Below are 27,796 nucleotides of genomic sequence, written 5' to 3' on the forward strand. Positions count from 1 at the left end.
CATTGAATATAGCCCATCCTGGCCAACTCCTGTAGGATATTGTCTTATGATCTGCCCTAATTAACTTTTTTAATAAATACATTCCTAATCGAAGTATAGGAGAATGAGTTTAAAGTATTCACATAACAGCAATTCTTCTAACTGGTAAGAGATTGCATACCTTGCATTTCTGAACCTTGGCCAGATGGAGGACATTGTGGTAATGCCAAGCGTCTTCAGGTGAAACTGCTTGAAGTTTCGCACTTGGTGCCTGGAGAGCTTGCAGAGTATTCTCAGGGTTGTCCTGTTCAAGGGCATCATTAATAATTCCAATGGCAATAATCCCTAAAAAAAGCACAGGAATGATTATCTAGGTGACTTGCCAAATGAGAAGAAGATCTATGTTATAAAGGTTTTATTACTTACGTTCATTTTCTTCCTGGACTTCACTATTGACTACATCAATGTAGTTCTGAATTTCATTCCAGCTTAAGTAGCTGTGTCCTTGTGCTGCAGCTTGCTTCTTACTGGATACCAGTGTATTGACATATCTGAAAGAAGAGGAATATTCAGTATGGAGGCAATATGGGATTTCCATTCCAGAGTCCCACTACAAGATACCCAAAAAGTATGTAAATTGGCTTCATGAACATATGAAACATTGTGGTGTAAAATCTTCACAGACCATAGTCATTATGTCACATTGATAGCAGTAGTGTGTGGTGGGATGGAGCACTTCTTACAGATGGCTATCTCCAGCCAAGCTAAGATGCTCGGACTTGGAGGCATATGTAATAACTAGAAGCATATTTATGGAAAATCAAGTCCATATGATCTTCTGATATGCTACATACAATCCTTGACATGTTAGAAGGACAGTTTTAATGTAATCCTTCTAAATTCACATCAATGCTTTGAAGGACAACATTCCCATGCTGCATTGAGTACACATACCGCTGCAGGTTATCTTCTTCCAGATTATTGAGACTTATGGACGGACTGATAAGTTGGTTTTGGACAGAGTTGACATCATTTGTCTCCAAAGCTTGATTTAGTAATGCAACAGCGGACAGCATCTCCACCGCAATGAACAGCTCCTCTTGTGTTAAGTGGTTCTGGAATGGCAAAGTATACAGTCATGGAGGAGGTCTCCCTGTCATGAGCAATAGTTTAACTGTGCTATAATAAGAGTCATCTGGTATAGGTCAAAAGAGGTAAAAATTGTGACATAACTTTCACTAGTTACATGCAATCTCATTATGGAGGTAAAATTCACAGTCTAGTGTAGGAATGAAAGGAATGGGTTTCTCCATTCCAACAAAGAACAATTAAGTGTACAAGACATTTCCAAGAATTCCATTTATACTTCCATGAGCTGCATCACCGTTATGTAGAAAAGTATGGGTCCCATAGGTGGGACTCATGCTAAACAGTATATAGCAGTCTGTATGGTATTAGGAAAAAAAATATAAGGACTTCACCTATACCTTCAAGAAACCCGTAAAAATTAAATCAGTGAAAATATATTATATACAAATTATAATATATACAAATTATAATATATATATATATATATATATATATATATATATATATATATATATATATATATATATATATATATATATATATATATTTAGACATAAAAACCTATCTAGAGTTTACTACGATTGGTCTTACCGCAGGATTTTGATTCTGGAGACTCAAGAGTTCATTCTGGTATAATGTCTCTGCGAATGAGTGGACAGCCGGCATCTGTGCCTCCGGAAGCTGCAGAGCCGCTAAGGTTTGGGAGGAATCTCCATTACGAATGGCAGTATTTATCTTTTCCACAGCTCCTAGCACTGAATTACAGCACATCAAAAAGGAAATATTAGGTTAGATCAATGTGGTAGGAGTATAGAACAGAGACAGCTATACTTACCCCATAATATATTGGTGGAATATGGAAAATGAGACTAGAATCTACAAAATTACAAATCTATACATGAAAGATGGAAGTGAAGTCAAACGTGAAATTCTAGACGTAGTACCGCAACCAGACACCAATTATCAAAGAAGGAATTAAATAGTAGTTTGATTGAATAGTGGGCATTGATATTGTCCAGTGTCTTATAAGGTTCCCACATGATCCTCAGAAATAATATTGAGATCATATTGTAGGATATATTCATGCTGCCCAAAGAGCAAGCTGGCACATGGATTTTTGATTTGGTTGACTTACTCTCTCAACCTCTTAAGCCATATAAAACCAGCTACTACTTCTCGTAATATTCCTCCAATAACATGCACATTGAGAAAAGCTGAGTGGCCATCTTTACTTCAACACAAAGTGGTTGAGAATTGTCAGAAAGACCCCACTAAAGTACAATGGGGAAGATTTATCATAAGTGTCTAAGAGCAGAACTGTTCTAATCGCACATGCCAACCAATCAGAGCTCAGATTGCACATTCCCTCAGCTGTCTATAAAATGAGAGTTGAGCTCCAATTGGACACTTCTGATAAATATGTCCAAAAATAAAGGCATATTAAAGCGGTCGGCTTAAAAAGATTGGTTCTATCTATTCACGTGATAAGTGGATAAATGTATAATTGGGGTCCCATCACTGACGAAGCACATGGGTGACCCCCAATCCAATCAAAGTCTATGTACTTGGCTTTCTCTTTGGCAACCCCATAAAGTAAGACTATTGCCCACTAAAGCAGGACATCAGACCCCTTTTACATTGAAAATAGTGGCTTCCCCAGAAATTCTATCATATGCTTTCCAACTATTCTAAAGTTTGGTGAAAATTTTATGGGCCATCCCTCAGTTACATATTAGGATGCATTCTCATCTGGGTAAAGCCCATCCGTTGTAAGTATATGCTGGTTGGATACCAACGTATCCTTCCAACAAAGGGCTAGGACTTTACAGTAGGATTTATCATCCTGTTCCACTTGAAAATCGAAGGAGGAGTGAATATTGGCAGCAGTTACTGAATGGCTGCTTCCAATGCTCATGGACAGTTGCATCACCAGGGACCTCCCAACACAAACGCTCAGCAGAGGTCGGGGAAGAATGCAAAAAAGTGGTATCTGTCCCTCGTAGGCTCACATGACCTGTGCTCAGCGCATACATCGCTTAGCAGGACGGAGCAGGATGGAAGCCATAGCTTGCTGCATTTTTCTTTTCTGGGTTTCCTGCAGGTTGTGGTGTATACTGGTCAGACAGAGACAAAATGGATGCCTACATGAGCCAGTATTTGTATATGTGTATACGCTGGGAGCTTTTCTGCCGTATACATAAAAAAAATGATGTGACTGTAGCCTTGTGTACCTGGTATTTCCTTCGCTTTTAGGGCAATGGAAGAGCCTGATTTTAGCCGACATTTATCAATAGTGTATAGGCATCTGAACATCCATGAATCTTGCTATTCTGTGCACATTAAGGCTGTATTCACACTACCATAGATCGCACGGAGCGATACCACATCCAGCTTGCTCCTGAGGGTGTGCTCACTTCAGAACATCCACAGTTCAATTAAACCTTGGTGGGCAAATAGTTTTATTTTCATCTCAGCATTATACAAGTCGATGGCACTTCACTAATGTAAATTAATACTCAGCAAACACTTTATAGACCACATTTAACATTAACCAAAACACAATCACTCCTGTGGATCCTACATAACATTACCCTATAGATTCTTGTGATGATATATGGGAATAATTATATATGTATAACTCATCCACACTCACAGCCAAACCTGCAGCGGGCAGTAATGTTAGTATGACCATATTAGAAATCTGAGCCCTACTGACTATGTTCAGAGTGTAATGCAGAGTGTGATCCTTAAAGGAAACCTACCATCAGGAATACACTAACTGAGGTATTCCTGATGCTAGATACCTTTCCATCTACTAATCCCCACACTGCCTTTAACTTAAACTTTTAACCATAACTATCCAACTAAAAACTTTATTTATCCTTTATGCAGATTAACTTCAGAGGCTACTGGGGCGTGCAGTAGCCTGGCTGAATTCCGGGGGCTTAGGATACACCGCACCCCTGTGGCCTCTAAAGTTTTCCCTACTGGCGCGGCACAGCGCTCTTCTGCTAGTCAGCAGTGCCCACACATGTGCAGTAACTCGGCTCACTGCTGAAAAGAGGAAGAGGTTACAGGCTGAATAGCCAAAGAGTGCTGCAGGGAGGCGCATGGAAGTAAGACTTTAATGTAGCTTTAGCCCCTGGGCGCTAGGCCAAGCTACCCCATGCCCCAGTAGCCACTGCATAAAGGATAGATAAAGTTTTCAATGAATTAAAAGTTTAGGTAAAGGCAGTGAAGGGCATAGTAGACCGAAAAAAAATAGAAGAAAGGTATCTACCATCAAGAATACCTCAGCTAGTGTATTCCTGATGATAGGTTTCCTTTAATGGGATTCCTTCAATTAAGAGTAGTCATGCAGACACCGCACGCGGGAGTGGGCGAGCACAAGAGCCGGGTGTTAGTTCTAGAAGCGCTTGGTACTATGCAGGTTAGTGGAAACATAAAAGACTGAATCTAAAACAATCTTTCAAAGAAGAAAAATGATACATTGTATAACATATGTCATTGTCTTTAAACGACCATGAAAGCCTTAAAACTCATCATTCAGTTAATGTATCCACGTGGTAGAGAAAATAACATAGAATATGGTACAATATAAAAACAGGATTTATTTTTCTAAGATTTACACATTTTGCAGACGTTTTATTCTGCAGATGTAATTGTATATCATTGTGAACTGTGAAGAGAACACACTTTACATGCAACAGCAATATAATGCTCCTTTCAATCCTTAAAGAGGCTCCTTCTTATAACTAAAATACTACACTCCCCTTTAAGTGACACAGTGGTGTGCTGCGTGTAATGGGTCCGATTTGAATGGAACATTATTTATAAAGTTCAATATTATTATAAAATTGTATTAAAAGGTGACACACATGTCTAGCATGATGCAAATACATTATACACTAATCCAGAGGCAGATTCTACATTCTCCAAACTTGCAATCTGCCAGCAATTTACTACCAGGTTTTCTACAAGGAACACTCTGCCACGGCTGCCTACTTCTCCATAGACCTTCTATGTGATATGACACCTCCTGGAGCTTCTGTCTGCTTTGTTTGCAAGATGGAATTCAGCAGAATCAAACTCACTTCATCAGGAAGGGATAAAAGCCGAGTAAGTGCAGAATGAAGCACTTTGACCTGATTAGAGGTTTTACAATTTTGTCTGTTATCACTTATTTATACAAAGTTTGATGAAAATAGTGACCATGTAAGGATTTGTAAAACCCATGTTTGACCACTACAGGTGCAATTGCTCTGGACCCTCATCAATCAGCAGTGGGCATAGGGCTGAGCTATATTGTCAAACGCTGCAGCAATCATAGTTGTGCCATTGTGCTACTACAAAAAAATAAATGGTCTTGGCCAGGGGAGGTTTACGACTGCCATGGGCCCTGGGCTGTAACAATATTATAGCCCCTACAAGTCTGGAATCACTTCCTACATATGGTGCTAGAATCGGCTTCTTGGGGAATGGAGGATGTGTTCCTTTTACCCGCTTTCAATCTGCGGTTTCAGAACCAATGGAGGACCTTTAAATGTACTGAAATGGGTCTTGTGTAAATGAGTATGGAAAGCGGGAACAGATTTACAAGGATTTTGACGGGTGAAGGACCTTCTCAGAATATAATCTGGTGGGTAGTTTTGACCAAACCACCAATATTACAATCCACTAGTGGTCTTGAGTCTCACTGGTTCACCATAGCCCGTACATTATATTGATCAGAAGAGGTCCCATGAAGCAGAGCACCACTAATAAAACATTACGGATATAAAAAAAACTAAAATACTATAGTTGATGTCCCAAACCTAGCAGAATTGTGAATGCAGCTCTAGAGTATAATGTAGAATACATCTCTGGATTAGCAGTAATACAATGTATTACCATAGACTCACTACAAAAGGTATGAAAGGAGCAGGAATATTGCTTATGGCTGATGCGTGATCTGTAAAGCAATTTCAGCAGTTACTGTCACCAAACAGCTGAAAAAGCTGCACACAATGAAACAAAGAAACGTTAACTACCTGATACATAAAGAATACTCCCAATACTGCATAAAGTGGTCATTGGAGCAATTGCAACACTGAGAAGGACAGTAACAGAAACATTTATTGGAGAAAATTGGTGTTTTATTAAATCAACACAACTACATTATCCGCATGCACTAATCAATGGAGATTAAGACTCGGGTGTAGGACACACATGTACAGGGTTACTCACTAAGCACATGAGCCTCTGCTTCATTATTGGCAACACTAACTTCTTTCTGAATCTCGCTTTTGTCAAGAGAACTGGGGACACCTGCTTTCTGGGATCAGGAGGAGAGAAACCTTCAGGTTAGATCTCAGGAAAGAACCAAGTTTCTGATGACATACGGTACATGATATGATGAACATTACTGAAATATATTGCTCTATATAAGATCTTTATGTTATAATCATATAGTAGAAAATCTGTCTCCTTATGGAGAGTTTGCCAATTAAGGCCGCCTTATAGGGGTGTGGAGACTTAAAGCCATAGATGCTCCACTAGGGAATTCTGGGAAGTATGCAAATATGTTTGCCAAGGTGTTAAATGATATACTGGTTTGGCTTAATCCCACATCATGTTATTAGACTTCTTGTAGGTCATACTTGGTGTTAAGGGGGCTGCCTTACAAAAGGAGGCAATGCTTTCCATTTAACACCTTGGAAAACACATTTATAAGCACAATGCTACGCAGCAGAAACACAGACTCTTGTGTGTTTTCAACAATCTTTGTTCTTAGTTGAATTGGAGGCTTAAAAGGTACATACTGTTGCACTATAAAGAATTTGGATGACCCAAAATGTATTACTTAGAGCCACGTGGATACAGGGTGAGTGTTGTATGAACTTTTACACTTATTATGTATAATGTTGCAAGGTCTAATGAGCTATACAGCCAAAAAAAAGCACAAAAATAGTGTCATAAACAAAACAGTGTACTCCTTGTTATGTGTATGCGATGTTCATGAGCATCCTTCACTCCACCAAACCTACTGCTCCCTACATAGTTTGCGTTCCTGAGCGCTGCCTAGTTGAAGTGTGCAGAGACTCCGCCCATGCGCAGTTCGCTGCCAGTCGCAACTAGCCAAGCAGCGAATTGCGCACGCTCCAGGGTATACGGCTCACCACACAGGCACAAGGTTTCCTGTGCGGTGAGCCGACGTCACGCTGAAAACTGGCAGAAAGTGGGAGGGGAAATTAGTGAGTAATTAACTGCTGAAGCTGAGCGGAAAGTTATGCAAATGAGCAGGTGAGCATCGAAATTTGCGGCATCAACCCAGGACTTGCCAAGGACTTTTGGCAGGGAGCCAGGTCAGCTTTATCAGGGGATAATGGAGAATAGAGGGGAGCAGAGCTGTCAATCAGGGTGTCATGTAGTGTACTCTGCAAGGCCTATTCAGACCTGTCACCAGTAAAGTTCTGACTTCTGGTGAGAGGTTCCCTTTAAAAGCTAAGCCTGCAGTACCTCAGAATGGACACTAAACACAGAAATTCTCCATAGATTCAGCACTGTGTTCAGTACCATGGTCAACATGTCACATAGCTGTGCGTCACAGGGAATGTTCCTTGTTGTTGCAACTTTTGAACCGCAAGATATATTACAAAGCTGACAGTAGCAATAGAATTCTGAGGTAATTCTGGTCTGATCTGATATGCTACATGACCACCTTCACAATGTGAAAACCTGCCCATTTAAGAATATGGCGGCTTTTAAGATGTGGGCAATGTTCCAAACATAGCTTAAAAGATGGGCCCCATCACCCATTACTTTCTAGTGGGGGTGCATGCTTCTAAAATAAAAAGGTATCCTTTAGTAAAAAGGTTAAAGAAAATGTCACCACTAAAAGGTGAAAATCTAAAGCTGCTGGGCTCCAGTTCTAGATCTGTATCAGACACCAAGTATAAGGTATTATTTTTAGAACTTGTCCTTTCATATGGAAGTGGGTACACAGGGGGTATATATGGAGTGGGTATACACGCAAAAAGTTGATTTCTTTAGGAAATAGTGACTGAAGGTTAAGAGAAAACCATAAAAATAGAATGGAAACTTTAGCTATCCTAGAAAATGAATCATTATACTGCATGTGACTTAAAGGAAATCCTCCATCAGAATCCATCATGATAAACCCGGGACACTTACTCATAGATGCAGAAACCGTGACTGTGGTAATCTTCTTATATTTATTATACATGGCCTCCTTTCTTGTAATATTAATTTCATCATGCTAAAGAGCCTGATGAGCCCCTTTTTGCTGCAGATTCACAGGCTGTTACACTGTGCAGGACACTTTCCCTTCCCACTGAGATTACATCAGGCAGAGGGAGGGGAAAGTGCTGAGAGAGCAGAGGGGGAGGGGAGACAGTTTAATAACATGTGAAGCTACAACACTTAGGGGCTCTGGTACCTACCCCCCCCCCCCCAAGCCCTTCAGGTGAATTAACATAATTTTAAAAGATGATTTTAGAGGGAAGGAGGACATTACCACTGTCACGGTGCCTGGACCTATGACAAAATGTTCCTGGTTTATCATTCTTGATTTTGATGGTAGATTTGTGACAGAAATGAGAGATGTGGGTAAAGAGGGGGGGGGGCTTATATCACTGCAAAAATAGATTTTTATATTTTTCAGCATCAGTATGAATCAATAAAGGGGTTGTCCAGCCACATCAATTTTTCCCGTATCATGTAGATAGGGGATGATTTCCTGATCTGTTGGAGTCCCAGTGGTGGGACCCCCAAGGAGCATAGAACAGGGGTCTGTTGTACCCCCAAATGAACTGAGCAGCTAATCGCACATGTGCCAGCTGCTATTCCTCTTTATGGTACTGATGGAGATAGTTGATCTCAGTACTCAGCTTCTTTCATCAGTTCCATAGTGCACATGTCTGACCTGCCGCTTCATTCATTTGGGGGAACCTCATTCTTGTGATCTCTATGGGTCCAACAATAGGATTCCCACCTATCAGCACGCCATCTCTTATCATGATTTGGCACTTGATGTGCCCGGACAACCCAATCACACCTCTTTATAAACTTAGGAAAATGGGGGAGATTTATCATGAGCCTCTTAGAGCAGAACTGTTCTAAATGCAGATGGAAACCAATCAGAGCTCAGATTTCATTTTCAAGCAGCTGTTTATAAAATGAAAGCTAAGCTCTGATTGGTTTCCATGGTCAACCAGAACAGCTTTACCTCAGAAACTTGATGATAAATCTCCCCCAATGTCTTCTTTTATCGGCTACATATTTCAGAGAGTCCCCATAGATTTTGGCTTTGCTTTTCAGTCATGTAAGACCGTCTTCTACATGGTTCAGCTTCCTCACTGCTATAGGACAGAACTCATATTTAGCAAGTATAAAGCCGGCAAGTTATCTGTACATGCAAAAGGCATTAATAAAACATTCCCTTCCGAATACAACAGTCATTTCAGTAACAGGTTAATAGCAAGGAACACATGCAGTATGTTAATGGAGCGATGGCCGCGCTGATCTTGGATGTCGCCATTACCTGCGTTTTCTGGTCTTTAGCGATACACAACTGAGTCAGGTACCAGGGTGAATTTTGTGACTGAACATCAAAAAGGCTCAGCATAGGGATCATCAGAGCCTGCAATAATCCCGCCTCATCATTCCTGTCAATGGCCTCATTTACTTGGACTAAGGCTATATTGGCTGAAACAAAAGACATGCTTACAAAATGGCAAAGATTAATCAAAAGATCTTCTCGCGACTATCCATCAATAAGGACCTGCCGGAAATTTAGACATGTGTGTTTTTTATAAGCAAATTCCCTTCTCTGCATTTTGCCGTTCCTCTATTATTCCTCAGTATATCTTGGTCAATGAGGCGGGGCCCCACGTAGGCTCATTATCAGACACTCCATAGACAAGGAGGATGGAGAGGCCTGTTGTCAATTTATTCAGACATTTTCAGGAGGAGCAACAGAAAGTGACGACATAAATGCAGAAATTTAACCCTTGTAGAAAAATTGTCAATATAAATAGTCAATAGTAACACACACATCAGGAGCTGGGACAGGTCCTCTATAAAATAGTATTACCCATTGACATTCACCAGTAAAAAAAACACTAGAATAATTAATGGGGGAGATTTATCAGAAGCGTCTGAGAGTAAAACTACTCTTGTTGCTCATGGCAACCAATCAGAGCTCAAGGTTCATTTTCCCACAGTAGTTTATAAAATGAAAGCTGAGCTCTGATTGGTTGCCATGAGCAATGGTTCGCTCACTCACTTTATATACTATATAAATTTAACACTCCCTTGAGCTCCTACTCCTGGGAGCAGGATAGCCCTTTGTCAGGTAGCTAAAAAAATGAATAAATAAAAATAAAAATTAGCAAACAAAAATTTTTTACTATTATTATCACTGGTGAATATTTTCAGATAAGAGGTAAATGCTTAAGATCCTCTTGTCCGTGATAATATAGGGATTTTGTGTGTGGACTGAGCACAACATGTGTCTTATAGAGGGTTCTGGATGTACAAGGTAAAGAAGCAAGAGTATTAGGCAGTTCAGCAAGCTGCAGGCAGCGCTTCTACTATAGCTGCAGATTACATAGAAGCCATCGCGGGAGAGAAATAATTCATGCAACAAAACGCTCCAATCATCAGTCATCCAATCACATCCACCGCCGCTCTCTCCATGAACTAATCTTTTCCCGGCGGAATGAAGTACTTACTGTTAACCTTATTAATGTGGCCTTGTATCTCCGCTTGAGTGAGGAGCTCTTCATAGACATCTCTCTCGTCTTCAGAAATACTGTTGTTCTGTAAAGGCAACGGAGTCATTAAGAAAGTCAGATATTAATATGCAAGACTGCATGTATTACACACATTATAAATATCTGGTTGAGCGCTAACGTATATGTCTATAAAATAACCTATAACTTACCGTATTTTTCAGACCATAAGGCGCATCGGATCATAAGGCGCACCATCAATAAAAGCCTGCTAAAACGTCTAGGTTTATATATAAGGCGCACCGGATTATAAGGATGAATGACCAGCAGGTGGCAGACCTGTGCACTGTTCAAGGCAGCTGTTGTCTGTACGTACGGTTCATATATAAGGCGCACCTTTTATGTCTGAGAAAATCAAAGGATTTTTTGTGTGCGCCTTATAGTCCGAAAAATACGGTATATTACGCCAAGAAATGCTCTTTCTGAGGAACAGCGCCACTACTATCCATAGGCCGTATCTGGTATTGCACCAAAGCCCTATTTGAATTGCTCAATTTATAAATCTATCAAGCCATTAGGAAATTTTTTACTGGCCTATAAATCATTCTGCACAATACAGAACCCAACTTTGTGCAGCTTGTATTCTGATAAAGGCCAATAATAGAACAATAATGTTTCTCTTATTTTCTTGCATCTTTGATTTACACAAGATTTTATAGTTTTATACAAGATTGTAAGTATAGAGTTTATAACCATATTATTATTATATAATGAAAAGAGGTGGCAGGGCTTGATGTGTTCCTCCTCCCATGTAAATACAATATAAACAGGTATATACCGGATATTTAAATTTGGTGAATGAAATGCTATTAAGGATTTGGTATAGAATCCTATTGTTTACCTTTAATTTTGCATTATCTTCTTTTATTTTCTTGGCTTGGTAGAGCTCGTCATGATACTGCTGGTCGAACCCCTCCTGCACGTTTAACAGCAGTGCATTGGGGTTCCTCATGGCCACCATTGTCTGTCCGGCTACTCCCTTATCCAAGGCTTCATTGATAGCAATGACAGCGGCATGTACTAAAGAGAAGACAAATACATTGAGGAGCATTCACCACAAGACGTTGGATATACTGAAAGGTACAGTGCCCCTCATTTCTTTCTTCTACAAAGGGATATATTGAAGAGCATTGCGGTCTACTCCGAAATGTAACCAAAAGGCAAGAGGTAAAATGCAGTTGCGATCAGCTGATCGCCAGGGGGCCTGATTTCAGAAATCCCAGCAACATGTTATTTAAAGGAAATCTACCATCAAAATACAAGCCTAATAAACCAGGGACACTTATAGATCCAGGCACGGTGACTATATTCCTGATTCATGGCCTCCTCACTTCAAAAATCAACTTTAGTTGTGATTATGAGCCACAAAGGTTTTGGGATTGTTACAGAGACCCGCCGTGCTGTAGCTTCACAAGCTGTTACACAGTCTCACTCTCAGCCTCCCCCCTCCCTCTGCCTGCTGTAATCTCACTGCAGCAGAGGAAGATTCAACACACAGAAGAGTGGGGAGCACACTGTGTAACAGCCTGCGAATCCGCAGCAAAGAGGGGCTCTGGTAACGCCTCCCCACACGAGCTGGCTCATAAGCATAATTATAAAAGTTGATTTTAGAAGGAAGGAGCTCATGGATAATAAATATAAGAAGATGATCACAGTCACGGAGCCTGGGTTTATGAGCAAGTTTATGAGCAAGTGTCCCTGGTATATCATGGTGGATTTTAATGGTAGATTTCCTTTATACCATATCTGAATAGAGCTGCAGTCTTGCACATTACCTACCTTTTATGGTACTGATATTCTGGAGGTCCAGTGCATGGCCCAGCGCATAGAGCATCCCCCCCACCCCCCCTCCTGCAGTAAATAACTCATAAATGTCACAATTCAACTTTTGTAGCATATGAACAGAATAGAGTAGGAGGAGGTGAAGGCGCCCACGCCGATTCCTCCTGCCTTCAGCTCCTACACATGAAAAAAAAGCATATTCTACAAAGCCAAGGAATTTCACATGAGTGTGTAGCGCCAAAGTGGTCAACCTCTACGGTTACTAGGCAACAATTGAAAATGTTTTCTTGCAGAGCATAATCATTAATGGGATAGTATAGAATTTGAAATAGCACGTCTTTTAGAAAAAGTATTTCCCCTATCCACTGGTATTGAAGTGGATTCAAGTGAAAGGGGATGACCTGAAGTTACTTAAACAAAGCTGAGATCATATAATTGTAGAAATATAGAGAAGGTAGTAAGTAAATCAAACAGATTTCCAAAAACATTTATAGTTTATAGTTATAATTAAAAAAATCTGCATTTAATAATAAAAAATAATAATAATAAAAAAAACATAATACCCTTAATTAAAACCCTTAATTGCCTCTTTGTATTGCCATATGCTCTCTCACCACTAGAGGGAACCAAATAGTAACATCAAAACAAAAGTTCTGACTTCTAGTACAACTTGCAAAGTTTTCAATGAACTTACGTGCAGCTTCATCCACAGAGAGTTCGTTAGCAAGGATCCCTCCAATTTTACTGAATGACGGCATCTGGATCCCATACTTTTCCAGCTCTTTCCTCATGTTACTGATTTCTTCCTCTATAAATCACATAAAATGTGATTAATATAATGAGCAAACGTGATTTCCTTATTTCTTAACCATGCAATATTAAAATAATGTATTATTTTCTAAACTTGAAACAGTTAATACAGTAAGAATATTTCTGGGAGCTCGGTAGTCACTAAATGAGCTACTGTAATAAGGCTTGGATCAAGATGGTAGATTCCCCAAATCTAACTCAACCCTATACAGCTTTTACTACTTTCAGGAATAAAACCCAAAATGTTTTAATACTTTATTGAATTTATATACAAGACGTTACGCGGGGCATGAAGGAGCCTCTGTGAGCATCAGGGGGTAAAGGCTGCTCCACTGCCTGAAAAGCCTCTGCAGAGCCACCATAGAGTGACTTCTGGTGCGTCGCTGCGCATGCACAGAAGCTCCCAATCCCCTGTTGAATTTTACTTATCCGGTGAAGCACCGGCACCACTGCGCCTGCACGCCCTTGTGCGTGTTTGTGCAGAGGCTACTCCACGCCTTGTAGAAGCTACCGTAATTGGCATACAAATGACATGAAGGATTAACATTTAGGCTTCATTCTGGAAAATAGTAAAAGCTGTATATGGCCGAGTTAGATTTGGGCAATCTACGGTCTGGATCTATTCAGCAAGTAGATTCCTGTTGGTAGATTTCCTTTAAATAATCTGTATTAAAAAGCCTTCTGAAAGTAAAGTTTTTGATTTTATTTTTTTTGATCAAATACTTTTTATTTGATTTTTTAAGATTTTCAATAATCAAAAATACACAAACAACTCCGCATTCCAACTTTTGCCTTTCTTCCATATGCAGTCTCTAAACATGCTATTTAGTTTATATAATAATTTAACCGGGATCCATACATGGGCGTTTTATAGCATATATAGTATTTGTGGCACTAATATCATTTTTATGAGATTAAAAAAAAAAAAAAATTTGTTGGCCAGGGTTAAAAATTTTACTTCTAGGTTTGAAATCCTGGTCTACAATGCAAAATTTTGTAACATGCTCCCCCCCCTCCTCCTCCATTACCATGGATCTAACTGTATTTGGTTACCTGTGAAGTCCACTTTGCCCAATAAATCTTGTATTTGAGGGGCAATGCCAAGCTTGAACAAGTATAAACTGCAATAAAAAGAAATACACAGCAATCAGTATAATTAAAAAAAAAAAGAAAGAATTAAAAAATAGAACCGCAATCGAATTAATCGGTTTTGATATAAGTATATAGCTAACAAGTATGTATTATAGCTAAGCATATATTATCAAATCACAAACAATTCCATCAAAATGAAAGAACAGATCTGAAGAAGTGTGGCTTTTATAAACCCTGCCTAAAAAGGATCGCTCCTTATGGGTTAATGGAGTCCCAGGCTGGAGTTTAATGTAACAAATGTATATTCTCAAGCATCTCATATTTATGGGTCATAGAAATCATAAAAAAGATGAGGCTGAAATAAAGAGAGGTCCGTCCATAAGGACTTATATTGTAGCAGAGGTAAAGTGTGAATCTTGTTAAGTTGTAGGAACATATAAGGAAAGCTGCATGAACAGATCTCCTCGTCAGCATAAACCAACATCATTAAGAAGTGAACGTAATGTCTTAAGACTATAATTACAAATAGAGATCAGCGAATCAGCAAAGATATGTAAATTTGTAAAATTTCAACTTTTAGTCAGGATCTATTTGGTCCGAGCAGATGTTGCACCAATTGTCCTGGAAATGGATACATATCCCCCTCTAGTCCTCCAAGGCACAGATTTTCCTGAAAAGTTCTTCTTTTATTTTTGGCTTTAAAAAAAAAATCCCACCCCCCACTCGACAGCAGTAGCTAGTTACCACTAGGCTTAAAATATTTGTCTGGAGTGAAAAGATTCAGATTCGTTTCAGGAATTGAAAAAATTCCAGTTTCGGAAAGTGTTAAAGGGAATCTCACTGATCAGAAAGGAAAACAGCGTTCGGTAGCTACCCTGGAGCCATCGGCTCCCTGCTCCACCATTCAGCCTCCACAGTTACCGCGTGTCTTGATGATGTCATTAACTTATATTAACTTAGTTTTTAGAGTGTGTGGAGCACTAGAGTTGTGGTTAGGGTAGAGTCAAGGGTGTGAGCTTTTCGTGGATATTTTCCTGCGGCTTCTGCTACTCTTTCAGCGATCCAAAAGTTGGGAAGTACAATGTCAGTAGATTTATATTCCAGGACTTCTCTCCTACTGTATCTTATTATATTTTAATATCCATTTACTATCCATATGCCTGCCTGTATCTGACTCATGTAGTCAAACACAAGAGGGCGCTACATCCACGCAATGTTCATCCTATGTGTTCATAGAGTTTATGCAGTCACATTTGCTTTTGCCATGGGTGCTCATTGGGGAGCAGATGACAGGGGACTTGGTTTAGCATTATTTTGAGTTTAAATGGTTGGATTTCAAGTATTAGACAAAGAGGAGACCTTTGGCACAGAAAACACAGCAAAAGGAATTTCAATTTCAACAGATTGCTCCAAAGAAACAAAGGTTTGTTGGCAGTCCCCTCTAATGCTGTGTTTTAAACAGATTAACTCTTGTAAGGGAAAATTTTCCTGGATACTTAATTTCTCATTATAACTGAACAAGTGTCAATGTAAAAATTCCCATTAAAGTTATTTAGAGTATTTTCTACATGGGGGAAAGGGGGGGGGGGGTCTTTGTCCAATCACAAACAATCCCTTTATTTAAAAGTAAATAGGTAGATCATAAGACCCTGACAAGCCCCCAAGAAAGAGGGCGGAGGGAGCGCGCAAAACGGGAGAACAGAGGGAGCGCGCAAAAAGGGAGAACATAAGGAGCGCGCAAAAAGGGAGAACATAAGGAGCGCGCAAAAAGGGAGAACATAAGGAGCGCACAAAAAGGGAGAACATAAAGAGCGCACAAAAAGGGAGAACAGAGGGAGCGCCCAAAACGGGAGAACAGAGGGAACACCCAAAACGGGAGAACAGAGAGAGTGGCTATGGCTCATTTCATACCTGCATTTGGAACTCAGCTATCTTTCATCACGAATATGATAAATCTAACAAATCTACTAAACTGTTCATAATTTCAATGGATTTAATAGTTTCTGTCCAATTTTTAGGTCAAATTACAGAAGTGGTGCAAACAACACTAAAGGAAGCCATTAAAATTTCATTTAAATCAGTTGATATTTTAAAAGATCAGTTATTTTATTAACCAAAATTAATAGAAGGTCCAAACACAAGTGTGAACTGGGCCCAGTACTGTTCAGTGGTATGGTAGGGTAATCATAGTCACTTTATATCCACCTGCCGACCGAGCACACTCCACATTATATCTACTTGCCAGATGAGCTAAGCCATCTGCCTACAGTTCTCACAATAAATTATGAAATCACATTATTATGGACATGTATCAAAGAAACCTTGGAGGCTGGCGTTATTAGGTGCAAAAGGTTTAAAAGTTTGGGTACTACTGCACTTTAATAGGATTGTGATCTGTGCCTTTAAGATGTGTTCTAACCACTCCCCTATTGCTCACCTCATGACGTCCTCCTCTCCTATAGGACGTGGGGGTTATATGGCTGATGACTTAATGTTATCTTCCTCTTTGAGGCGACACTCAAGCTGTCCCTCCCTATGTTATTGAGATGTTATGTGTTTTGTATTGTTTTACCTTTGTATTTTATAGTTAAGTTAAAGTCTCAGTAGGCGGAATGGTGGAAGATTTAAGATGGAGGTTGCTCGGTTGGACGACTTGCCTGCTGGGAGTCCAGCTGGGCATACAGCTTCCAGAGTTCAAAAATGTGTGATTCTATCCCAAGTGCCTTATTTTTGGATATTACGGGTTGATATATAAAAAAATAAAGCTGTGACCTAATTTTCCACCCAGCTTGCTTATATAGTTAAAGTTTACTGATATTTGTGTTATGGGTAATTTATTAAAGTGCCCTTACAGGTGTTTTACATAAGGTATTCTGCTGCATGCCCTCCAGTCTTAGCGAAGGCTTCCATATTGTTATCTCTAGTTGCAGATACATTTTCATAGAGCACCATCCTTGAAACCATTCCCTTAAAGGTATTGTCCGGGTGTTACAAAAAAGGATATTTTTACCTGGGGAGGGGGGTTATGGAGAATAGCTCCCATCCCATGCATGAGACTGTGGTGGCATTGGGTAGCACCTTCGGTGACCAACTGCTTTCCCCCAATAATAATAATATTAATAATAATTCCTTTATTTATATAGCACACACAGATTATGCAGCGATCAGAACTTGCCAAAACAGTCCCTGTCCCCAATGGGGCTCACAATCTAATCATCCTTCCAGTATGTTTAGGAGTGTGGAAGGAAACCAGAGAACCAGGAGGAAACCCACACAAACACGGACAGAATGCCGATGTTGACCTTGGACTTGAACCCAGTTCCCCAGCGCTGCAAGGCTTTAGTGCTAACCACTAAGCCATCGTGCTGCCCCCAGAGAGGTAGCGTTATCGGAAGTCATTCTTCCTTGCTGCAATCAGGCTGTTCAACAAACAAGGACCAAACCGAAACTCTCCTCACCATGTAACCAGTCTCTGCAGGTCCCATCCACAGAATGAATACCAAACTGCCCATCATTGTCATCTTTTTATCATTTTTTTCTTTTTGTTCACTTATCTCTAAAATTATTGTTCTATTAATGTTTGCACTGCACGCTCTCTGCTGTAAAGTTGGGAATTTCCCCACTGTGGAACTAATAAAGGATTATCTTATCTTAAAAATAATAAAATCTTATCCTTACCACCTCCGGTGCTCCTGTTGTCCTGTGGGTGCCATCCCTCACAGCCATGGCCCTGTTGGTTTACAGAGGCTAGCTCTCCCGTATGACTTCTTACACACACCAAGTACAAATTGAAAGAGATGCTCTATCACCTGAGTGGACGGGGATAAAGAGGAGCACAGGCCACTGTATACAAACAGGGCTCCCAACATACCTCCCAACAACCCCGGATCAAGCGGGACAGTCCCGATTTTCGGGCTTTGTCCCACCCGGCAGGAGGTGTGTGACGGGACATTATCTCTGCCACCATCCTTTGGAAGCAGACAGAGCTGATCACTGTACCTCTACTAAAATAAAAAACACACTCCCCTTTCCAAGTTCCTCCGCAGCAGCTCCTCTCTGCTTCTATTGTGATGATGTCATCTCTGCCTGTCAACTTCACTGGAGCAGAAGCAGAGAAGAAAGGAGCTGCTGCGGGAACATGGAAAGGAGAGTTTTTTTCTTTTTCTGTGGGGGGCACAATAACAGGAGTAGTGGCTGGAGAGGATGGCAAAATAAGATGGGGAGCTGTGGGAAAATGGGCACAATAACAGGGGGAACTGTTGGGGGAGTCACAACTGGTGGAGTTGCTGGGGGGTACAATTGCTGGGGTAGCAAAATAACAGGGGGAAGTACTGCTGGTGGCAAAATAATAGGGGTTACAATGTGAGAGGGAGACCTTGCTGCGGGGAGTTACAATTACAGGGGGAGCTGCTGGGGGGGGGGGCACAATGTGAGGAGGACCTGTTTCAGGCACAATAAGAGGGGCTACAATATGAGAGTGAGATGGAGGGCACTAAGGGGGGGGATAATATTGATTGGGGTGGAGTGGCTTGCAGCATCTTTTGTCCCACTTTCTCTCTGAATAAAGTTAAGAAGTATGGCTACCAGAGGAGGTAAGGATAAGATTTTTATAGTCCCCCAGGTGGCAACATACATTTTTGTGACGCTCGTACAACCCCTTTAACATGTGGGTGACTTCGAATAGGCCACAATATATATTTTAACACTCTTTTAAAGGAGTTTTCCAGGATTTGGATATCGATGAGCTATTCTTAGTCCAACTCCCAGTAACCCCATCAATCAGCAATTAGAAAGTGTACAGAGCAGGGGGGGAGGAGAAGCTCAGGGCATCCATATAAAACCTCTTTAAACCTCTAAGTTTACCAGAAGCGGCGGATAACATTTTAGTATTACAGCACTTGAGTTTAATGAACGGAGGAAGTCAAGGTGTGAAGAATCAATTACCTTCATTGCTCCCGACAAACTCAAGCTGACACACAATCTTATTAAACAGATCCCAGTCTGAAGTAAATTCAATTTATCTGGTTTTCTTTGAAAACCTAATCTGTTCTTAAAATAAAAAAGTTCTCTAAATACTAAAGCGCCTCCTTTACTGTCTGGAAAGAAGTCGAGCGAGAGAATCCAAGGGAGGCTGCGTCAGTACAAGCCTTAATGGCCAGGAACAGAAGATCTATGTTCTGAAAAATGATAATCTTCTGGCTTAGTATTAGAAACTAAATAAAAACTCAATCCTTTGCAAAAGGATATTAAAGGGATGATTAATCCAGAGATGCCGATTCAAGTTTGAAGGGTTGTGCTGTTAAAGGGGAACCTGTCACCAGGGACCTCATTTTCACTTAAGACAGGTTACAGAAGCCCATTACAGCTGCAGTGCAAATATTCCTTTCTGCTTTCTCTAAGCACTTGCATTACAATAAATTGTGTGTTATAACTTACCTCGCACCCTGACAGAATCCTCTGTGTAGTCCCAGGGGTTGGGCTTTGATTTGGATGCATTTCTTAAAACAACATGCGACTTGTCTGTGCTGGAGACTGCTCAGGTCTCAGACCCAATCTGTGTGCCCCTGTATAGCTCTTCTACCTGCTCCTTCACAGAGCTCACAGCCTGGTGAACTGACATCAGTGGGAGAGGGAGGAGCTGAACAGGAGCACAAAGGTGGGAGCTGAGAAGTCTGTAGTGAAAATTAGGTCCCCGGTGACAGGTTCTCTTTAATCTCTGCTGCTGTATTGGAAAGTAAGTGTAAAGATTGGCAAAGCCATGGCAGGTAGCATAGCATAGTCCATCATACAGCAAGTTTGGAAACCCAAGTCACAAAGTGCTAGAACTTTATACAAGTCTGTGTGTGTCTGCCCATGCCTCGGGGATACCATACATTGACCAAGCAATGAGCAGGTACTTGGATATTGTAACAGCAAGTTTTGCACACGGTTCCTAAGGACTGGTGATACATTTTAGATCAACAAGGGTCTGACACACAGCACCGTCCACATCACAAGCCGTAACTTCATATCTATGTATCTATTGGCCTTTAAATAAGTCAGCCACCGTAACATGCAGCCGCAACACTCCATATATGAAATTGTGGTCGACAAATGAGGCCGTTCATTTAAAAAAAAGAAAAATTCTAGACAGTAACACGTGATGTTAAAAAATACCAAATGAAACTATGCTGACTCTGCATGGTGCAGTTTCCCAACTGACCCCATTATGATGAGCAGCTTCTAGATCATGTTTCTTTCATGGCCCAGCTTGGTGGCACCGTCCATAAAATCAACTGTGAAGTTAGATGTATAAAGTCAGGGAGGCAGAGATTTTTACATTGAGGTCAAGCTCTCCCTGACTCTGAACAGCTCCTCACCTGTGATTGACATCACACAACGGACTTCTTATGTACTATTATGTCCCTCGACGCATCGATTACAGTGAAGGGGGCATTTTAAGGCAGGGAAAGCTTGACTTCAGTGTTAAACTCCCGCCTCCTTGACTATATTAAACCAATTTACATTTCACTTTAAAGTTTATTTTCTGGAAAATGACACCTCACCAGGCCATGTAAGAAACATCATCTAGAAGCTGCTCAGCTGCTTGACAACAGACTGCTAGTGGTTTAATAGGCCAATTTCTGACGACAGGTTCCCTTTAAGCTACCCGCACACAAACATGTACAATATCGGTACCAGGGAAATATGCAAATACATTCTCCAGAATGGGCTAAATAAAACATGATCCCTTTAAGCTACCTTGTAAGGCAGCCCCCTTAATATCAACCATGACTTTCAAGAAGCCCAATGATATGATGCGGAATTAAAGCTAAATCGGTATATCTATTGCAGAACGATTCCCAACAATAGACAGCGCTGTTTCAATGACTTTGCGTCTCGTCAGTTGAGTGTAGGGAACTGGTTTAGCTGAGTGAATGACTACTGACTAGGGTCAGGAAGCTAGAGTTCCCCTTATGGAGACTTTGCCAAATAAGGTCGCCTTGCAGGCATGCAGAGACTTCTAGGCATTGATGCTACACTGGGGGATTCTGTGAAATACATTTTCCAGGGTGGGATCAGGAAAACATTGCCTCTCTTAGTACCTGTGATCCGTTGTTTGTGGCCTATGTGTCATTACCGTATGAAGTCCTCAAGCGTTCCGATGACAGTGGACCTGCTCTAAGTTTTGCGGCTTGGCCAGTTGGCCAACACACCGGCCACGTAAACCACAGGTGTGTATATGAGTCGATAAAAATACATAAAGTAGATTGATCTATCGGGCCCACTAAAATTTCAGGGACGGCTGCGCTCCTATAGCACCCCTGCTGGACTGCTCCAGGATGTAAAACAATAAAAACACTTATGAAAAAAAGAGAATCTAGAAATTTCTAAATAAATCCCTGATAACTGAAGATAAAGGTGAAGAATTCCTATTCATCCTAATGGAGATTAAAAAGCATCAAAACTGGAGCCAGCAGTGAATTTCTGAAAACTGCTTCTTTTCCTAAGCGTTCCTTAATCACATTGGATTGTATTACGAGCATTCTTCTGAATTGTTTTCATAGGGAGAAGTTGGCTTGACAATACATCTACACGGCGAGGTCCTGTGACCACACAAGAGACACAGGCTATCCACATGTGTTTCTGCTTAGCCGACTTCACATCATTTCTTAAGCTATACAATCAGCCTGAACGGTCTCGAGACTTGATGCACTACGTTCCGGGCTTCTTACTAGATGTGGATTATATGAAAGTAAAGCCATGTTCACACGTGGCACATTTACGATGGATTTCAGCACTCCCAATCTAATGCAGAGATCCCTGCAACAAATCATGTGACTGTAACCGATTTTCTGTGATGGGACTTCAGCCCTTCTCATAAATTGGATTGGAGTTGCTTAATTATCCACACAGCTTGTACTGTGTGCAATACCAAATGAAATCCCACCTGGGCTCCATGCACATGTCCACAAATGGCGGCTGTGAGCTAGCTGCAAAAACGTCAGCTTGGTCAGACCGCCATAGAAATGCAAATGCACAAGTGGCAGCACTGCAAGAGATCGGGGAGGTTCTATTCCTGCCCAAATTTGTTTCACGGCAGCTCAGCTCCCTATGGAAAGGGTTATTACCCACCCCCTCCTTCTCCATTTGGTTTGCGGCTCAAGTCTGCTGACATGGACGTGTGTATGGAGCCCGATACTGTACATTGTAACGGGTCAACTGTCAGCAAGTCGGTCCTTCACACCATTGACTTATGTGGGACAACAGAATGGACAATCCCGAAAGTTCTATTCCTTATAAAGCAACTCTGTGGGACTCATGGTTCCCCATTTTGCCAATCGATAGAGGGTTGAGTGGTTGGGTCCCCATCACACATGTTTATCCTATAAATGTACTCAAGGAGAAAACCCCTTTAACTTCGTTCTTCAGAGACACAATTCTTATCTCTTGTAATTTCCTCCCCAGGGTTTTACCACTTTTTGGAGAGGTTCTGCTCTGTGTCCTGCAGCAACAGGTCACCTCTCTTGACTCATCCTAAACACAAGGCCCCACATCCTGCCGGGAAGTAGCTTGAAAGCACATAAACAAAAAGTCATCCGTGTGATCTCCTCATTCTTAATATAGTAATGCTTTTATGTTATATTATTGTATTTGCCTCCTGGGACCACTGCAGACTTAGTCTGTTGGCATCATCGACAATCTCCAGATATGCAATAAAACAAAAATATTAGATATAGATATGATCATATTCTCTTTATGAAATCCTACAAATGTATTATGACTTTTTTCCCTGCTGTTTAAAAAAATTGGATGAATTTAGCAATGCACTTCCTGGCTCCCAAAAGAGTATCTTAGCACCGAGATGCCATAAGTGACCTCGCTAATTTTCACTACCCACTGACTTCTATTGTACAGTCATGGCCAAAAGTTTTGAGAATGACACAAATATATTTTCACATGATCTGTTGCCCTCTGGTTTGTCAGATGTTTTTATCACATACAGAAATACAAGTGCAATCATATTATGGGCACATTCACATGGCCGTCTGCGGGGACGTACATGCGGCCGCAAATTTCCGGCCGCATGTACGTCCCCATAGACGGTAATAGCGGCGCAGATGCGGTGCCACACATTTGTGGCACCGATCCGGGCCGCACACTGCAAAAAGATGGAGCATGCACTATCTTTCGGCGTGTGTGCGGCCGTGCGCTGCTATTCTCTACGGAGGGAGGAGGGGCCGCTTCTCGGGCATACCGCCGTGTGAATGTACCTTATGAGTAACAAAAGCTTTTATTGACAGAATGAGTTGATGCAGCAAGTCAATATTTGCAGTGTTGACTCTTCTTCTTCAGGACCTCTGCAATTCTCCTTGGCAGCTTTCAATCAACTTCTGGACCTAATCCTGACTGATAGCAGTCCATTCTTGCACAATCAATGCTTGCATTTTGTCAGAATTTGTTGGTTCTCGTTTGTCCACCCGTCTCTTGATGATTGACCACAAGTTCTCAATGGGATTAAGATCTGGGGAGTTTCCAGACCAAGGACCCAAAATCTCTATGTTTTGTTCCCTTAGCTATTTAGTTATAACCTTTATGGCAAGGTGCTCCATCATGCTGGAAAAGGCATTGTTGATCACGAAACTGCTCTTGGACGGTTGAGAGAAGTTGCTCTTGGAGGACATTCTGGTACCGTTCTGTATTCATGGATGTGTTTTTAGGCAAGACTGTGAGAGCCGATTCCCTTGACTGAGAAGCAACCCCACACATGAATGGTTGCAGGATGCTTTACAGTTGTCATGAGACAAGACTGGTGGTATCGCTCACCTTGTCTTCTCGAACAAGCTGTTTTCCAGATGTTCCAAACAATCGAAAGGGGATTCATCAGAGAAAATGACTTTACCCCAGTCCTCAGCAGTCCACCCCTTGTACCTTTTGCCGAATTTCAATCTGTCCCTGATGTTTTTTCTGGAGAGAAGTGGCTTCTTTGCTGCCCTCCTTGACACCAGGCCTTGCTCCAAGAGTCTACGCAGTCTCACAGTGCATGCAGATGCACTCACACCTGCCTGCTGCCATTCCTGAGCAAGCTCTGCACTGGTAACCCGATCCTGAAGATGAAACACTTTTAAGAGACAGACCTGGCGCTTGCTGCTCCTTCTTGGGCGCCCTGGAGCCTTTTGGGCAACAATGGAACCTCTCTCCTTGAATTCCTTGATGATGTGATTGTTGACTGAGATGCAATCTTTCTAGCGGTGATACTCTTCCCTGTTAGGCCAGTTTTGTGCAGTGCAATGATGACTGCACTTGTTTATTTAGAGATAACCATGGTTAACAGAAGAGAAACAACGATGCCTAGCACCAGCCTCCTTTTAAAGTGTCCAGTGGTGTGATTCTTACTTAATCATGACAAATTGATCTTCAGCCCTGTCCTCATCAACACCCACACCTGTGTTACTGGAGCAATCACTGAAACAATGTTAGCTGCTCTTTTTAAGGCAGGCCTGCAATGAAGTTGAAATGTGTTTTGGGGGAAAAAGTTCATTTTCTAGGCAAATATTGACTTTGCAATTAATTGCTGTTAAGCTGATCACTCTTTATAACATTCTGAAGTATATACAAATTGCCATTATAAAACCTGATGCAGTAGACTTTCTAAAAATTAACATTTGTATCATTCTCAAAACTTTTGGCCAGGACTGTATACATGGTTCATTTAAAAAACGGCCTGGAGTAGGAAATGCTTCACTTTTAACGGGATGTTAAACAATTGATTGTATATTGTAATCCATTAGAATGTATAACATTTGGAGAGGCAAATTGTGCAACAGAATAAGCACAAACAGGTCGGTCAGACAGGGCCGAATAAAACAAGGATACAATACTAATATAGATAAAAAAGGTCACCGGAGTTCACAGAAAGTGCATTGTCCAACTATAAAGCACTCTGCAGCGATTCACTAGGATTGTGTGCCCGATATCCTGCATGTGTCGCTTCCCCGCTCAGGTCCGGCAGAGTTCATCATCATTTTAGTGGAGCATGTAAGTGCATGGGCTTGCTACACAATTTATAAGTTATATCTCGTGCTCAGTCCGAAGCAGTCATAAATTGTGTGGCATGGAAGCCATGGCGGCTGCACCACAAAAGGGGTCGCTGGCGACACGATCGCAGTGCACCCACTTCTTAAATACCTGTGCAAGCAGTTTTTACATTGAAGAACGGGCACGGTCTGAAAAAAGTGAGTCTCAAAGCCCTTAGTAAATGTGCCCCATAATGTCATCTCCTCATTGCCACAACTTGTGAATGTTGCCAAGCAAACAGGGTAGCAGGAGTATCAGCTAGAATTCAGCAATTCTATACAAATAAAAAAAAAATGTAAAATAAAAAAACACCCAAACAATTCACCAACGCCACTCCACCACCACAGGTTCCACCACAATAGTTGAGTCAGAGACAGGGTCATGTAGTTTGGAGACTGCTCTTCTTTAGCTATGAATTAAAAATTCATTTCTTAAGGTGAAGGAACAGTATTACCACTTTCTGACCCTCTGTAGTAATGGAGGGTCGGAGAATGGGCAGACATCGAAGATCTCCACACCAGATCCACCAGGAGGAGGCACAATCATCCTGGTCATCTGGGACCGCTACTGCCATTTTGTCAAAAAGGAATTTACGAACCTGCATCCACAAACCCCAAAGTACAGGGCAAGATCAGGTAGATGAAAGACCCAGAGGTCTCAGTGCACTTAGAACATATTAGAACAAATATCTGGGAAACCAGAACGAAACCCAGCTGTAATCAAGTACACCTCGTGAAGTATATTTGTGACATACGATTCCCCAGTTTGAGGATAGATAAGGCAATATCCCATTCCTCATCCATCAGTGGGCCTAGCTCACCTTCCTAGTATGCTCTCGCTGAGATAGGTACCCGTTTAATGCCAGCAGAAAGCAATTAACAGTACATACAGGAAATAAGGGCTCTACAAGGGACTTCTAAAAGGAGAGAGGGGTTAATTACGAGGTGGTCTCCTGAAAAATAAGCATTGATATCAAAGCGGAGCTTTTTGGCTATGTAAACATGGCACTTCCTATATTTACAAAAACATTGGGTTAAAAAACAACCTAAGCAGGTAAAATGTCCCATAAGAAGATCAGCCAAATATATGAATAGTTGGGATTTGGATAAAAGTCTACTGTTGTTCTTCTGATGTTTGCATGGGTTTTCACCAGTTACCTTGAATATTCCAAATCATATAGGGGCAATTTATTAGGACTAAAATAAAAATATATCTTAGGACAAGACTTTAGCCATCATTTATGCCATTAATGTGACATTTGAAGGTGGTCTCTATCCATACCCACACCACATCCCATTTTAGAAACATCTATTATTTCTGCAACAATAGAATGATAAATTCCCCCCCTTCCCATATCTTGAGGCTTACAATTTGTTGGTAACATGTGTGTCTTGAAATAGGAAATTTAAATTTGGAACCTTATGCACTTTTGAATACATTTTTGCATGGAATTGTAGAATCTTATAATGAGAAATATAGAATATTTTTTATACTTTTATATCTAACACAATTTCCTCCAATCTAAACTCCAGTGCAATTAGAGGAAGTAATCCTAGTCTTTGGCATATGAAGGTCACGGCCTTATACGCTATACTACAGTTGGGATTCGGGATGGAAAATAATAATGGCCATGGAAAAACATAAAAATATAATAGATTGCACATATACATAGCCGAAATGGTTTGGAGAGCTTGTTGTGATAATGAAAGGATATCAGATGGTTAGTTGGAATAGCATAGAGCTCAGTTTCCATGGCAAACATAACACTAGACTAAGTAAATTAGACACACTTAGGCAATGTACAGATGGAGTGAGTACTATCGGGATAAAATGACTGTGATGAAGTGGTGTACATTTAATTGTACCACATATTTTTTACACAGTGTGGGCACATCAGAACTAATTGCACCATTATGACACCACAAGGAGCTTCCTCTAGCTTAACCCATGAAGTAACATCAATGGTCATGATCCTTCTAATCCCTTTCTGTATAAGTTATCCGAGCTCCACAGGCATTTAAATCTTTAAGATCAAGGGTCTATGAGATCAAGGAGGTCAAAGATCTGCAGACCTACTTTCAATTCATGGCATATTACTCCTAATAGGCAACATATATGGCACACACTATTTTATGGGCCTGAGATTGTTATAGAAACTAGATATTTTGTGAAAATAAACCAAAGAATTAAGT

At 40.9% G+C, this 27,796-nt stretch overlaps 1 protein-coding gene across 4 annotated transcripts in view; it reads right to left on the bottom strand.

Moving 5' to 3' along the window:
• Positions 1-27,796, bottom strand: part of IQGAP2 (IQ motif containing GTPase activating protein 2) — a 190,662-nt gene that overhangs the window by 55,398 nt on the left and 107,468 nt on the right. For 2 of the 4 annotated variants that reach the window (XM_072138147.1, XM_072138138.1), the window contains exons 6-15: positions 14,508-14,575; positions 13,339-13,452; positions 11,704-11,882; positions 10,803-10,890; positions 9,611-9,774; positions 6,295-6,382; positions 1,660-1,823; positions 934-1,094; positions 406-530; positions 161-324 (exon numbers count right to left, since the gene is read on the bottom strand). In XM_072138147.1, the coding sequence (XP_071994248.1) occupies positions 161-324; positions 406-530; positions 934-1,094; positions 1,660-1,823; positions 6,295-6,382; positions 9,611-9,774; positions 10,803-10,890; positions 11,704-11,882; positions 13,339-13,452; positions 14,508-14,575 (1,315 nt within the window). Of the gene's footprint in view, positions 1-160; positions 325-405; positions 531-933; positions 1,095-1,659; positions 1,824-6,098; positions 6,158-6,294; positions 6,383-9,610; positions 9,775-10,802; positions 10,891-11,703; positions 11,883-13,338; positions 13,453-14,507; positions 14,576-27,796 lie in introns of those variants that run through there. The other 2 variants (XM_072138156.1, XM_072138165.1) reach the window with 2 other exon arrangements.

Source organism: Engystomops pustulosus, chromosome 1 (assembly GCF_040894005.1).
Source record: "Engystomops pustulosus chromosome 1, aEngPut4.maternal, whole genome shotgun sequence".
Taxonomy (NCBI): Eukaryota; Metazoa; Chordata; class Amphibia; order Anura; family Leptodactylidae; genus Engystomops; species Engystomops pustulosus.